We start from the raw sequence: 15,689 nt of genomic DNA, 5'->3' as shown, positions 1-15,689 counted from the left end.
CCAACCTTGAGATCAGTGGACAAACACTCCACTCTACTAACTGAGCTACAGTCACATCAATCACTACCAAAAGTTAAAAGTTTCAAGATTTGTGGGTTTCCAGTATTCAAAACCAGTTCAAAATCAAAAACACTCCTTGTTTTGATGGATTTCCAGTTTTCCTGTTTCACACATTTATTCCTTATCTTAAAAACCCCAGCACTATATAACTGTGACAAAGAGTGTGTGCATTGTCAATGTCTCCAGGCAACTGTTATTACCTTATTCTCCTGCAGTATTGAGTTATTTATTCTAATACTAAAACCAGGTATAACATGTTTCTCCATTTATATATAATGTTTTGATCATATCTGTGGAGAGGAGAGGGATTAGGGGCGCAGATATAAAGCCATTTGCAGTGTGGAGATAAGATTTGGGTTGTAAGAACATAAGTTTATGAACTCTCTGAGGGACAAAGGCACAGTTTTATTAAGTGTTCCACAGATACAGTTAAGACAAACCCTCCGTCCTTTAGGCCTGCTTTGACCTTGGAAGATCTACCTGCACAAGACTCTGCTCCCTTTGAGGCGCACTGACCTATTTACTCATGCAAACTATATATCTGTTACAAGGCCTGTCGCGATAATTACTGTATCGATTTATCGGTCAGTAGTGGGAACAATATCTTTTGGGGCTCAATACTTGTGTGTGTGTATAATTTCTTTGCAAAAGTGAGGAGATTTTTGCATTTTATATATGTAATGAGGTAAGATTTGAGCTCTAGAGAGTAGAATAACTAACTTCTATGGGTAGTTATTGGTTAATTCTTCCATTTATTTGTTGCAGTTCAGGATTTTTTAAAAATACATTATTATTTTTACTGGGATTATTTTTGCATTACTGTTATTTTGGCAGTGGTTTAAAGTAGTTTCAGTATTGTTTATCTTTCTCTGTAGCGATATATTGTGGTTCAAAATTTGTTATTGTGACACGTCTATCTGTTACTTACCATCTGTAGGGAAAGTGAATAACTGAATGTTTTAATTTGAGTACAATCTTCATTAACTATTCTAATATATGCCTGTGAGATAAAAAATGTAAGTATTGATCTTCAAAAGGTTGTTGGAGATTATGGCAATAGTAGTATAGTAGTATTAATATTAAAGCTATGGTGGCATTTTGTCGTAGCTAGCAGCAGATTGTCATTTATGTGTTTTTATTCTGGAAAAGTGTCTGTGTGATTTTTTTTAATAACCCGACATGTATCACTCAGGGTCTTCATTTTTAAAATAATCACAACACAATACAGCAAAGTGGGTGAGGTAAATTGGTCAGTGAAAGCAGGATTTTTGAGCACTCAAGCCTTGAATGTTGGACAGTACAGGATTATTCAAACATGCACGAGTCAATCAAAATACAACTTTGAGTAAACTGATGGTGAGCGACAAAATTAAAGGTCCTAAATTGAAATGTTTAAGCCATGTTATAATGTTGTTACCTCATCAAAAACATACCTGGAGTTGTGTGGTCTTTTTTTTCATTCACACATGTTTTTTCAAGTTAACAGCTCCTTTTAGTTGAGTAGAGATTGGCAGTTCTAGGGCTGAGAGTTTATGTGTGCAGTGAATGAAACAAAACACAACTCCAGGTATGTTTGTGATGAGGAAACAATATTGTATATTGATCAGAAGATAGCTTAATATGGGCTCTTTAGCTTTACTGACTTATCCTTGTGTAATATCATCTACAAAAATAATAGTACTGAGATTGGCTGCACTCGTTTGACCGCTAGTCATAACTGTACAAAGTGACTGCAGTTTGAGCGTGATTTGTCTCCTCTGCAGCGGATAAACCCAGTGACCTCAGTTTTGCAGCTGTGTTCCTCCGGCTCTGCTAGCTCTCTGTTAGCTCTCTGTTAGCGTCCTGTTAGCTCCTCTCCCATGTTCCCCTGTGAGCCGGGCTGCAGACTCACCACTGTCTCTGATTAATGACACCCACAATTAATCAAGTGTCTGGAGCAGGGGCCATGCTCGCTGCGCAGAGACCAGGACAGACAGCCAAAGACATATATCAGCACCAAGGCTCGGACAGTTACACAAGAGGGCTATAGACGGAGAGCAGTTTTGGTCTCTGTGTTGTCGCGGTTTTGGCCTGTTTGATCCTGTTTAGTCCTAATCATAGACTGCATAAAGAAGTGGACTGAGTGAATGTGACATCACCCATGAAGCTCACCAAGGCCGGGAGTTATTGGGGAGAGTTGGGAGCTAGTTCCATATTGGGAATAGGAAATGATTTATAGACAAAATAGCAAAACTAAAACTCCAGGATTATGTAGAGTGGGTTAATACAAACATTTTAAGATCAAAATAAAGATCCTGACAGCAGCATTTACAGAGAGAGGGCTGATGTTTTCTCAATACAAAGTGAAATGGAGCTGATGTTGTTGGAGCCAAAAACACACCCATGCTCACTTCCTATTTGGAACACAGTGGCTAGTGGATTAGCTATGCCCATTTATATCAGGGGTGGGCAATTTTTTTTTCCATGTCAATGAAAAAGTGAGGTTTCCTTGCAAAAAAATGTCATTAAAAAAACAAAAAAAAACTCAAAAATAAGTCCATGCATGAGGTAAAATTATGAAATATGTTCTGTTCCGATCAGTTCTGTCTTAACTTTGATGTGGTGCACAGTACAACACAGCCATAATGTACAAAATGTCAGGCTAGAACTTAGAAAACTCCAAAGCTTATAAAATTAAATATAATACAAATACTGTTACTAAGGAACCACTCATCTATTCACATACACTTTCATACACCAGTGGATGCAGACATCGGGGGTGAGGTGGGTTAAGTGTCTTGCCCAAGGACACCACAACAACATTCATCTGTGGGAGCTGGAATCGCACCTTCCACCTGTGCGTCAGTGGACAAAAACTACCAACTGAGCTACTGTCAACTAGCCAGGCTGGCGCCACCTAGTACCTCCGCTCAATTTCATTTCTCTTCAGCAACTAGGTCAGGAATCAAAATACAATAAACAGTTCCCAAAAACCCCGGAAGTGCGAGTTCAGGCACCCACCAATAGTGAAGAGCCATACATTTAGTGTTGTCAACAATTTCCGAGATACAGGATTTAAAGCCAGAACAAAGAGAATGTTTGGTGAATTTCATCAAGGAGAAAGATGTTATTGCCCTTCTTCCTACGGGGTTTGGGAAAAGCTTAATATACCAGTTAGCCCCGTTAGCGGCGCAATACACACGTGACTACCAAATAGCAGCGATTGGTTAACTGATAAAAAGTACCTACCTACTATCGAGTGAACAAATTCTAACACTGTGAGGTCAAATGGTTTCTAATCTGAATCAGGCTAACTGTTACCAATGCTGAAATGCTGAATTAAAGGCGGTGCTCCTGATTTTTTTTACTGTTTTTAAAAATGGGGAAAACAGAAAAAGTTAATTTTAGATGCTTTTGGCCTTCAACAGTTTAATTTGTTTTTCTAGTCACCAGAAATACAGACCCTGGTTTTATGCACATAAACTAGTTTTTGAATTCTTACGTTGTGCACCGCTTATTTAGTCAGTATCTTCAAAACTTTATCCGCACATTTTAAAAACTGTTATATTTTTCCAAATCATTTGTGTAGCAGCATTTTTTCCAACTTCTGTCTTTTTTTAATGTTTATCTAGATTATGGCTGAAAGAAAAAGTGCCAAGGCTGCAGCAGGCAGCTCCTCCCAGACCGGCTCAGATGTACCACTACAAGGTAAAACTCAAAAAACACACTTTCTTTCCTTCTGTGGATCTGTTTTTTGTTTTCCCATTTTTCCCTTGTGTGGGAATTGGATTTGTCAGCTTCATGCTATCTCTGCCCCCTGTGGCCTCCTGTCTCACATTACATTGTTTATCCCTGTTTAAAAGCACATAGGTTTTTCTTAAAAACATCTTATCTGCTCAACAAAAAAAAATAACAACCACTGGGCGCATGTTGTTAATAGAAAAGCTAGTGATACTACATACAGATGATGCTGACTGCAGAGCAAAACTTGTAGTGTGATTTTGTTCCTCTCGGTCCCAGATAATTATAGTTGGAGAAAATACATAGGGACTTTTCCTCTTTACTGCGAGTTCAACTAAAGCATGTAGAATTTGCTGAGTACAAGAGAACACCATGCATCAGAATATAAAAGACCAACCTTAAATCAGCTATTCACTTACATCATGGGCAAACTCATTAAAATCCAATTAGTGTTTCTTTGAGGTAAGGGCTGCAAGTACTTAAAATGCTTGGCGTCCCAACCTCAGCATCAAAGCATGTATTGGAGTAACATGTCTGGTACAGCACAGTTTAGACATAGGCCTCATTGATCTGTGAGGGTATTCCTTGCTCATGGTCGCTCATTTGCACATTAAAAAGCCCTTAAAAACACTGGTAATAGAATAGGGCTGAACTGACTAAATAAGATTAGTTAAAGGTCCTATATTATGCACAATTCACTTTGGTGAGCTTTTAGCCATGTTAGAATGTTGCTACCTCATCAAAGGCATACCCAGACTTGATTTGTTTTGTTTGAGTAATTCTTTATTATTAGTCTATTTACATCTCCAGAGGTTAAAATGCTCTGTTCCACCTTGTGATGTCATGAAGCGGTAGTTTTCAAGTTAACAGCTCCTTTTACCTTTTGTTCAGTAGAGATTGGCAATTCCAGGTCTGAGATTATCCAAATAATTCTAGTGAAAGGGTATAGAGTTTAAAACCTAAATATGCAGCCTAAATATACAGAGTTTGTGTATTAAATATGTGTTACTGAAACAAAACACAACTCCAGGCATGTTTTTAATAGTAATGTGAGCCTTTTAAACATGTGTTCACTGTCTTAATAACTGTATGATAGTGGATGTTTGGCAGGGCTGGACAATATATTGCTATCAAATCAAAACACTCTGAAATGGTGCAGTTATCAAGAAATTATTTTGGTCATGTGCAAACAACAAATTATTCTGTATTTTATGGATGAAATGTGTGCAATCTGTAGTTTAGACTTCCACAAACATGTTTTGAAATGCATGAGATTCTGGAAGTTTATCAGTTCATATTTCAGTCTTTTCTCAAATGCTCCTGGTCGTGTTTAAAATGTGCACTGTGAACTGAATGCTGATTTGAAAACATAAATTGAAATTCTAACCTCCTCCTACTACTACTACATCCAAAAAATATAATTACATCTTTTTCCAAAAACAAGACTATGTTGACTTGGTGGTGACCCTCTGTTGGCGGATTTCATAATCACTTACACTCATTCACAAATAGAAGATTTGCTGTAATTTTGTGTGCTTTTTTCTATTTAGCACATTTTATAGCTGGGAGTCTTAAATGTCCCATTCTTATTTTCTCAAAGTTATGGGGCATATTTGAGACGATTATCACCAAACTAATATCAAATCAAGACAGTTTCTGCTCTTTTCAGTGTTTTTTACTTTCTTTAACTTCTCATTAAGATGCATGCAATGAGTGTGCCATAGATCTTATTCTGTTGGTTTTCTGACATTGAAATTATGAATATATGAATCCAGTAAAAAGCAATTACCTTTGGCTGGTGTACATTGATTAGTCCATAGAGAATACAACAAGAAGAATCGTAAATCATTAAAAACGAGATTGTGTCAGAGGGTTGCTTTGTTAGAAAAGGCCATGTCTTTAAGTCTGTGTGGTAAAGGATATTGACTCCTATTGCTCAAATGTTTCCATTATAAGAAATAATATTTTAGCTATGAGTATTCTAGTCACAATAACAATGTTTTGATGTTATTTTGGTGAAGAAAATATAAAAGATAAACAATAATATTGAAAATATTTAATGCCTCTTACACAATAATTCTAAATCAGGATTATCCCCAAAAAACTTCTAAATGCACAATATTGTTAAAATAAATAAAAACATGCAATAAATAGGTAAATAGGTAAATGAGACATTTTGCATCAAAATAGTGACAGAAGTTATACAGTATATTCAACTCTCTATACTTCAAATCTTATTGTAGTACATAAAAGTAGCAAAAGGTTTCTGTCTAGTATATATAAAAAGCACTTGCTATAATTATTGACCCCCAAAAACTATTGTTCCATCTTTCATATATTAAATGATAAGTTGATACACAGTAAAACATCTATTTGACCATGCTGTGATTGGGTCATTCTTGTAAACAAAACCTGCAACATTAAGTCATGAGAGTTCCTAATTTGCCTTTTCAAACATTTCAGTTTAAATAAACAGCCAGTCCAATAAAGCTGTAATTTGATGTCATCTCATTGAAATACATTATTAGCATATTATTGTGAGTATATATTTGTTATGATTGCCAGCTTCTCTATTGACAGTCTTTTATTTGAACCTGTTCTTTCACATATCTCGTTTGTGCGTAACTTTTGCATAGTTTAATCATGTCAGCAGCGATATGGAGTTTTAAAATATTCATGAGTGTTTGTTTCGCATTCTGGATCAGGCCAATTATCATATATGGATTTTTCTGTTTATCTTTAGCCTTGTTATAAACATTGTATTTATTATTTATTAATTTCTGTTCCTCTTTAGAGTTTCCGATGCCAAAGACGGAGCTGGTGCAGAAGTTTCACGTGCTGTATTTGGGTGTGACATCAGTAACTCGTCCCATTGGTAAAATATATAATAACTTTTATAAGCTCACTTTAATATATTAGATGTACATTTACCTAATTATCAGATGTTATGTGTATCTGCAGGGATGGACATAATAAATGGAGCCATAGAAAGTCTTGTAAGCTCCACAGGCAAAGAAGACTGGACTCCTGTCATTCTGAGCATCGCTGACACCACAGTATCAGTCATAAAGGAAAAGGCAAGAAACATTTGACCAATTTTTATTAGAGAAATGTGTTTGCTGATCAAACTGTGTAGCACTTTCAAGAAAGGGGGATATGCAATAGCTGTAAATGGCCACAAAAATACTGCAAATATATCAATGTGTACTGTACACATTAAACATTATCTGTGGAAATCATAGTCACAGTTATAAAAAAAAAAAAAAAAAGCTAAATAATATAAAATAATTAGACTAATAATTAACTATTATGTGAAAATGCTAATATTTATATTTTTTATTTCTTTCAGGTCAACACCAACAAGATAAAATGTAGTTACTTAAATTATTATGTTAATGATAATCAATACTAAAACTTGTAGGCCTAGTAGAACAAGTATTGATAGTGTCTGAAGAAATTACATTTGTACTGTTCTAGGTCAGTCACTTAATTACATATTTCATGATTTCTGTATTACATAGATACTGCTGACTGTCCCTGTTTGCTGTTTGTCAGGAGGAGGAGGAGGAGGCCCTGGTGGAGTGCCGAGTGCGTTTCCTGTCCTTCATGGGCGTGGGACGGGACATTCACACGTTCGCCTTCATCATGGACACTGGAAACCAGCATTTCCAATGCCACGTGTTCTGGTGTGACCCCAATGCAGGCTGTGTGTCTGAGGCTGTGCAGGCAGCATGTGTGGTGAGTATCATGTTTATGAATGTATATGCACAAATAACTCCAGTATATAGGCTATAGGGGACAGGGAGGTGAACAGCAAGATGTCTATTTATAGTGAAAAGTGAAAGCAAGCATTAGATTATACCTCTAACAAACCAAAAAATAATGATGATTTTTACTGTAAGCTATTCAAATACTATGATGTTATACTGTGTTTTATAATAGGTGCACTATGTAACACAGGGCCACATGATATGAGAGATATTTGCTAACTATATGTAGTGTTGCAAACTTTTTTGACAAGCAATATTAAAACGAAACCTTATGCCAAGACCAAAATGGGTAAAAGGAGTAGGCAATGAGAATATTGTGAATAAAATCTGCCATTTTTGCATCTACTGAAACAAGTATGGAGAACTTTGTATTACATTTTGCAATATCAATATGTTTAAGATATATTGTTCAGCCCTTTAGTCATTTGATTTCTTTTACCATGTCTTTTACCAAGTCATCGCAGTATGATATGTGGCTGGCTTGTGAATTAAACAATTTGACATTTTGACATCATTGGTGAATGATGGATCAAGGGGTTGTGTGTGTTTAGTATATTTCCACATGCACATAATATTTAGAAATTATGGAGAAGACTACCCTAATTTCTTGTTTTACTTGTCTCCATTGGATGTTATTGCTTTGCCTGGTCTGTTTGTTAATAAATGCAAATTGTAGATATGTTTAATGTCATAATGTGGAACATTTCAGACAAAGCAATAGCATCTCCATGAAGACAAGGAGGGGACAGCCTGGGCCCTTTATTAAAAAGTTACTTAGTGTACATTATTATACTGGAAGGTGCACTATGTAACTTTGGTTTGGGGGCCCGTCACCTGTTTGTTTCTATGGATATGTCATTACTCCACCTGGAATGTTCCACAGTATGACTTTAAACAGCTCTACTTTACATTTATTCAGTTACAGGTGGTTTTACTGCTCAAATACCTAGAAAAACAGCCATTCTGACAGTGAGTGGGGTCACCTCTCCATAGATCTGACCTTTACCTTGGTCTGATTTGATCTCCATGAAGATAGAATGGTTTAAGACCATATTGTGATACATTCCAGGCAAAGCAATGGACAAACCCTCCACCAAAGAAGTTACACAATGCACCTTTAATGTTACACTGTTAAACCTGATATTTAATTATACATGGTGTTTAAACCTCAATGTGAATAAACTTCTATTCTTCCAGCTTCGGTATCAGAAGTGTCTTGTGGCGCGACCCCCATCTCAGCGCGCAGGCTCCTCCTCCTCTCCCTCCTCAGACTCAGTGACGCGCCGTGTGACCACCAGTGTGAAGCGCGGGGTGCAGTCTCTCATAGACACTCTGAAACCCAAAAAACAGCCCCCCGAACTGCCCCAACAATGACCTCCCACTGGTGTCTACAGCACTCTCACCATATCGCCACTCTAACATGTAATCAGTGCCAGCCATGGTAAACAATGATGTATATACTGAATACGTTAGGTGAACTACTACGAAGGAACCATGATGAATACAAAAAGAAATTACTACTGAAAGAGTCGTAGGGTGAACTTTGACCTTTGAACTCTACTGTCCAAACTGCCCTTAGTGGATTTTGGAGCTGACGTCCTTTGTACAACCAAGGAGTTTTCATCTGTCCATCAACTGCTTTTATTTGATTTTGTTTTGTTTTTCATGATCTGTACCCCTCAGTGAAGACAGAGCTGCCATCATTAAATTGAGTATTTTTGAAGAGAAACACAGGCATAAAACCTCTTCTCCAGTCTCCAAAAAGAGAATGGTAAAAGATGTTGATAGCTTTATGTTTGTAAATGATTGTAAAGAGGACTGTATTCAGGAGGAGACTGTAGATACGAGGGACAATGGGACTGGTGTACATGGTGAAAGATTAAATTGTGCATGTTATGTTGATAAGATGGTATTTGTTTTGCTTAGATGATAAAACGAGGGTCTGCATCAAGACAGGAGCTATGTCCAAGGCACAGAATGATGCCTTAAAGTTTAAAAAAAGAGGAAATATTTGACCCCCAAAATTTTCAAACCAAAATGTTCTATTTTTGTTGCTGTTAAAGAGTGAATCAGTACAAATGTGTTTTTTTTTTAAATTCAAGGTTTATTTATTCGCAAAAATATTCTGTAACAATGTTACACAACAAATCATCATTCTCCCTAGAGCCCCACCCTCAACTTATAAACATGAACCAGACAGGTACAAAATTAAACACTGATGATATAAATCGATAAATAATGACAAAAGAAAATAGACCGGACAGAAAAATAAAAAAATTAAAATAATTAAATAAAAAATGATAGATAAATTAATTAAATTACATTTATACAATTTCCCTTGCTTCCATGGTTTGGAAATAAGACAAAAATGGATTCCAGATTGTATAAAAATTTTTAACTGAGCCTTTGGTTGTGTACCTGATTTTCTCCAGTTGAGTGTAGTACATGGCATCCCTGACCCAGAACCCATATGCAGGCAGTTGTAGTTCCTTCCAGTTCAGTAAAATCCTCCTACGAGCTAACAGTGTGCAGAAAGCCACCAGACTAGCTCCAAACTCTTCAAGCAAATCTAGGACATTTGCGAGACTTTCTAAAGGATTCGAAATAAACAGAAGCATATCATCGGCATAGAGTGACACTTTATGTTCTGTATCCCCACAACGTATACCTGATATGTCAATGCGCTGTCTCGGAGTAATGGCAAGAGGCCCAATAACCAGAGCAACGAGAAGTAGTGACAGTGAACATCCTTGTCGTGTTCCACACTGAAGTTGAAAATATTGAGATAAATTATTATTAGTTAAAACTGCTGCTGGGGGGAAGGAGTATAGTACTTTAATTCATGAAATAAAATTTGTCCCAAACTTTTGTAATGTATAAAAAAGAAAATCCCATCTCACCGGATCAAATACTTTTTCAGCGTCAAGTGAAACCACAGCTTTAAGTGTTTCATCTGTACATGGAGTATAAATTATATTTAACAAACATCTAATATTAAAGAATGTCTATTCTTAATGAACCCTGTTTGACCGGGTAAGATGATGGATGGGAGAATTTTTTCTAAATAAAGGGCTAAAATTTATGCGAGAATTTTGGTATCAACGTTTAATAATGAAATTGGATGGTATGAACTACAATCTAAATTATCTTAATCTTTTTTAAGGATCAGGGAGATGACTGCTTGGCGCATAGTTGGTGGTAACAATTGTATCTGAAAAGATTAATCAAATGTAGATTTCAGTAGTGGGATTATTTGAGGAGCAAACATCTTATAAAACTCTGACGGGAATCTGTCAAGACCTGGAGCCTTGCCTGATTGCATACTCCTCAAGGCCTTTTCAATCTTAGCATAGGAGAGTGGCTCCTTCATACTATTTGCTGCGTCTGCTTCCAGCTGAGGAATAATAATTCCATTGAAGAAGGAGTCCCAGTCTGAATTGTCACTTATTGTGGGGCAACTGTATATCACTTTGCAAAATTTAAAAAAGCTTTTGTTCATATCCAAGTTGTCTGTACATTAGATCCCTTGATCATTTTTAATTTGTGATGTGGTTTGATTAGCAGTTCACTGTCACAACTGTTGAGCTAAGAGCCTGCCAGTTTTCTCCCCATGTTCATACAAGAGAAATTTAGCTTGTTATTAGATCAAAGATTGTTTTCAGTTTGTAATTGTAATCTATTTTTATATAACATGGGGGTAGGTGAATTACTGTATGCTATACCAAGTTTGACAATTTGATCAGCTAATTTAGTGAGGTGCTCGGTTGAAATACGCCTCTGTTTTGCACAGAATGAAATTATTTGACCCCTCAAATATGCTTTGAGTGACTCCCAGGCAGTTGAGTGAGAGACATCTCGGGTTTGATTGATATCAACAAAAAGTTGAATTTGAGTTTGTATAAAATTTGTAAATTCCTCATCCGCAAGCAGCAGCAGGTTAAATCTCTATGGCCAGTAGTTAGAGTATACGTTTGGAAACTGCAATGAGACAACAACCGGGGAATGATCAGAAATTACCGTAGCTTTTCAGTCACAATCTTTTACTAAGGGTAAAAGTTTTTTTGTCTATAAAGATGTAATCAGTTCAAGAAAATGACTTATGAACATTAGAAAAAAAAGAGTATTTTCATGAAGTGGGGTTCAGAAATCTCCCGACATCAGCAAGCCCATAAGTATCAAGAAATGAGTGAATTGCACGATCTAGAGACTACGACCCATAGCAGATAAGACACAATTTGATCCCCCCTGAAAATAATATTATGAGATGCCAGGTTTGGGAATTGTGAAAAAACATTACAAAAAAAAATTGCATCATCCCAGTTGGGGAAACCCAATTGGAAATCCATTTGATTGTCCAACAACAATAATAAATGAGCAAAAACCTTGCCTCGTTTAATTGGCTGGTTCATAGATTTTACATTCCAGCTCACAATATTGACTGAACAACCAGTATTTAAGCAAGTCATATTTGTAACTTCAGTGTAAGTGAATAAATTATTAGAAAATGGAAGTTTAAGAGTAAAAATGATATAACCAAAAAAACACAAACAGGATGGAATAAGAGCAATAATAGTACCATTCACAATAAATACAAAATATAACTGTCTGGCAAATCTCCAGAACTCTGTCATCTAACAGAACATGATGACTGCAAAAACTCTTAGACCATTTAAATCCACACATCTAGCGCTTGTTTGGTAAACTATAAGCCAGGACACAGTAGGCTCCCACTAAATTTGAAATACAACCTACAATCAGTTGTCCAAAAAAAAAATACTGCAACATACACACTGCCAAAATGAGTCACATTATGACATCCAGCATAACCTTCTCTTTTCAGTAGCCGACATAAAGAAAAAGAACATATAGGCCTACCAGTGGCCCACTGGTATAGCAAATCAGAGTAGTGATGGAATCGCATTGCTCCCATACATGCATTACGAATTTTGGACTTCCAGTCATTGCGTAATGCATACTGGGAAGGATTGATGATTGATCCATGTTTGATTTCCCAGTGGGATGCGTCTATTTACAAAGCTGATCTTTTCTAGTCTTTTGAACCATATCGCTTTTGTTTCTGGTTCTGATATTGTCATATTTTAGTTTTGGGATTCAGACATCAAAATTGTGTGGTTGTTGGATGTCCTAACAGCAGAAAACGGCTCAAGAAATTTGTTTGCTAACTTCATAACTGCAAAAGGGAATCAGATCTGTGACTGCAAACCTATGTTCAAACTGTTTCCCTTCCCAACGTAATTGAAAAATAGTGAAAGGCGAAGGCGATGGGCACTACTGATACACAGGAAGGACGAAAAAGGTAACCTTTAACTGCCTAAGAAATCAACCCGAGTTTGTATTGAACATTTTGTATGTGGAGCAAACAAAGCAAAACCCCGATCTCTCGCTCCACCTTGGTTAAGATTTTAAAAAGTTAATGCCAAAGCGAAAGGCACCAGCTGTTCGCCAAGAAACACCTTCCACTGCAAAGTGACCAAGACGTAATGTTGCTGTAAAACCACAAGAACCAGAAAGTGCAAGCTCAGTCTGTTTGTGTTCTAGGAAGGGAAACATTTTGAATGGAAGTTTGCAGTCACACAGATCTGATTCCCTTTTGCAGTTATGAAGTTCTTGAGCCGTTTTCCGCTGTTAGGACATCCAACAACCACACAATTACAATGTCCGAATCCCAAAACTAAAATATGACGGTATCAGAACCAGAAACAAAAGTGATATAGTTCAAAAGCCTAGAAAAGTTCGACTTTGTCAATAGACACATCCCACTGGGAAAACAAACATGGTGGTTTGATGCTCACTTTTTCAGAAAATCCTTCCCAGTATGCATTGCGCAAAGACTGGAAGCCCGAAATTTGTGATGCATCTATTTATTATTATCTTGTTCTGGACCTCAGGTTTTAATCACGTTTCTTGATGTACTCCATGGCAACTGCAGCATCAACAAACTCCTTCTCCTCTCTATTGTGCGTAATACGGAGCCACGCTGGATACATTATACCAAAACGGACACCCTGTTGATCACTGAGGAGCTTCCTGGCATCAGCAAAGGCAGCACGAGCCTGGGAGACAGATGCATTGAAATCGGGGAAAATGGCAACAGGCCAACTGCAGAGGTGCTTAGGTTCAGGCACAGCGTAGCACTTCCACACAGTCCTGGTAGTAATGCAGCTTCGCTATGATGGCTCGTGGCTTCCCTCCTGGTTGTCTGCATCCGCTGGTTTGGTGTGAGCGATCGATGATGACATCTCTGCCCATATTCAGGACCTCATTCAACAGCTTTGACACAGCCATGATGGTACTTGACTCTGGCCCCTCCAGTACTCCAATGATGCAGATATTACATCTCCGCATCCTGCCCTCCAGGTCCTCACATTTATTTCCCAAATCGCTCACCTCCTTTTTGAGATCCTCGACCATTGTTTGCAACACGGCCACTTTATCACTCCAGGTAGAGAACCCATCCTTGATATCCTTTACCTTTGTATTCACCTGAGCCACAGTCTTACTTGTCGTCTCCGCGCAGCTAGCAATCTCGCTTCTTACCGACTGCACTTCATCCTTGATGGAGCCAAAATCCTCCGCGAGTTCCTCTTTTATCATGGAGGAGATATCATCCTTAAGAGACAAAAGCAGCTGGGATTTCAAATCACTGATGTCAGTCTGCTCCTCACCGGAGTTTGGCGTCTCAGCTGCACTGGCGGTATCAGCCGGATTAGCTGTTAGGGTCTGGCTCCACTGCACGCATCAGCATTTTCTGGACCTGGTCTCTTTCCCATGACACAGATCTGCCCCAGGTGCACCTTGTGCTGATGGTAAACGCACAAATACAACCAAAGATTCATGCTCTCGGTGTATTTTGATGGGGATGTGCGCCTACGCTCGTGTAGAGCGTCAAAAATAGGATGGATCCTATTTTCTGAAATCCCAAAGGCCCTAAGGCCCTAACTCCACTGCACGCATATTTTGCCCTACGCGAGCGTAAAAACTGCAACTTTTGGATGCGTAACTTTTAGAATGCATGGAAAGTGAATGAGGGCAGCTCCAGCATGCATCTATTGTTGTATTTGTGTGTTTACCATCAGCACAACGTGCTCCTGGGACAGATCTGTGTCATGTGAAAGAGCCCAGCTCCAGAATGACTGTTAATTAGTGCTATAAAATTAACTTTTGCAAACCTGCCGTTTGCCGTGGTCACCCTGTACAGAAGGTAAATACAAGCCTGTTCAGCTAGCTGTTAGTTTCACTGTGGACTTGATACAAGTGGCTAAACGCGCCCAGTCAAGTTTGATCATCTTTCCCATTGACAAACAGAGCCAGTACTGCACGTGTACGTCCTGCTGCAGCTGCCGATGGAGCCGCTGTTGCGTTGACACAAGGTTACACGCTTAAACACTGATGCGTGCAGTGGAGCCAGGCCCTTATGGTTTCCAGCGTGGCCTTGGCACTCTTGCCCAAGGCAGCTTCAGGCCAAGTAGTCGGAGCTCCGGTGTATTTGTACTTTCTCAAGTTAAACAGCCAGAAAACAAAAGGCTGGGTGTGTCAGTACCCACTTATAGTTCTTTTGTTGCAGAAAATGTTTGCAGGTCGAAATAATATTACTTTTTTGGAACTTTTTAACAAAAATTAGCCGGAGCCCCCACAATTAACTGTTACTCCACAAATATGTTTTTATAATGTTCCATATTTGATTGTCATTTGATAGTATTTTAACCATGATCAAACAAGTTAAAAGTATCAAGAATGTTATTTTGAAACTGCTCAGGAAGCTCTATGTACACACTTAACATATGGTAGCTGGTTAACTCTTCTAATCCATCCATGAGTTTCAGAATGATGAAAAACAAGGACCGTGCCTAACAATATAACCTAAATTATTATTTAATAAACCGTTATGACCAGATGACCATGCTTGTAGTAAAAAAAAAAACTTACTGTGATGATAGAGTAAAAAGTGGTCAAAAAAAGTCTGAGACACTCTGTTGGAATTATAATAAAGTCCTTTAATGGTTACATGGGACAAAATTATTGTATCTTTTGAATGGCGAAAAGTCCTCAAAATGTTGCCTATAACAGGAAGCTGAGACCCATGGATATGAGCAGTGTTGTGGCCTTCTATCGACACAC

The 15,689-nt window shown here is 37.8% G+C and overlaps 1 protein-coding gene across 1 annotated transcript in view; it reads left to right on the top strand.

Moving 5' to 3' along the window:
* LOC110160684 (amyloid beta precursor protein binding family B member 2-like) overlaps positions 1 to 12,537 on the top strand; it is a 45,613-nt gene extending 33,076 nt beyond the window's left edge. The window contains exons 8-12 of the mRNA XM_055159542.1: positions 3,672 to 3,747; positions 6,575 to 6,655; positions 6,742 to 6,857; positions 7,336 to 7,518; positions 8,748 to 12,537. Of these exons, the coding sequence (XP_055015517.1) occupies positions 3,672 to 3,747; positions 6,575 to 6,655; positions 6,742 to 6,857; positions 7,336 to 7,518; positions 8,748 to 8,924 (633 nt within the window). The 3' untranslated portion in view covers positions 8,925 to 12,537. The remainder of the gene's footprint in view (positions 1 to 3,671; positions 3,748 to 6,574; positions 6,656 to 6,741; positions 6,858 to 7,335; positions 7,519 to 8,747) is intronic.
* The last annotated feature ends 3,152 nt before the right edge of the window (positions 12,538 to 15,689 follow it).

The sequence above is a fragment of the Boleophthalmus pectinirostris genome, unplaced genomic scaffold (assembly GCF_026225935.1).
Source record: "Boleophthalmus pectinirostris isolate CB_2022bp ecotype Guang Dong unplaced genomic scaffold, ASM2622593v1 HiC_scaffold_23, whole genome shotgun sequence".
Taxonomy (NCBI): domain Eukaryota; kingdom Metazoa; phylum Chordata; class Actinopteri; order Gobiiformes; family Gobiidae; genus Boleophthalmus; species Boleophthalmus pectinirostris.
The sequence above is the reverse complement of the archived record's forward strand: the minus strand, read 5'-3'. Positions and strand labels throughout refer to the sequence as shown.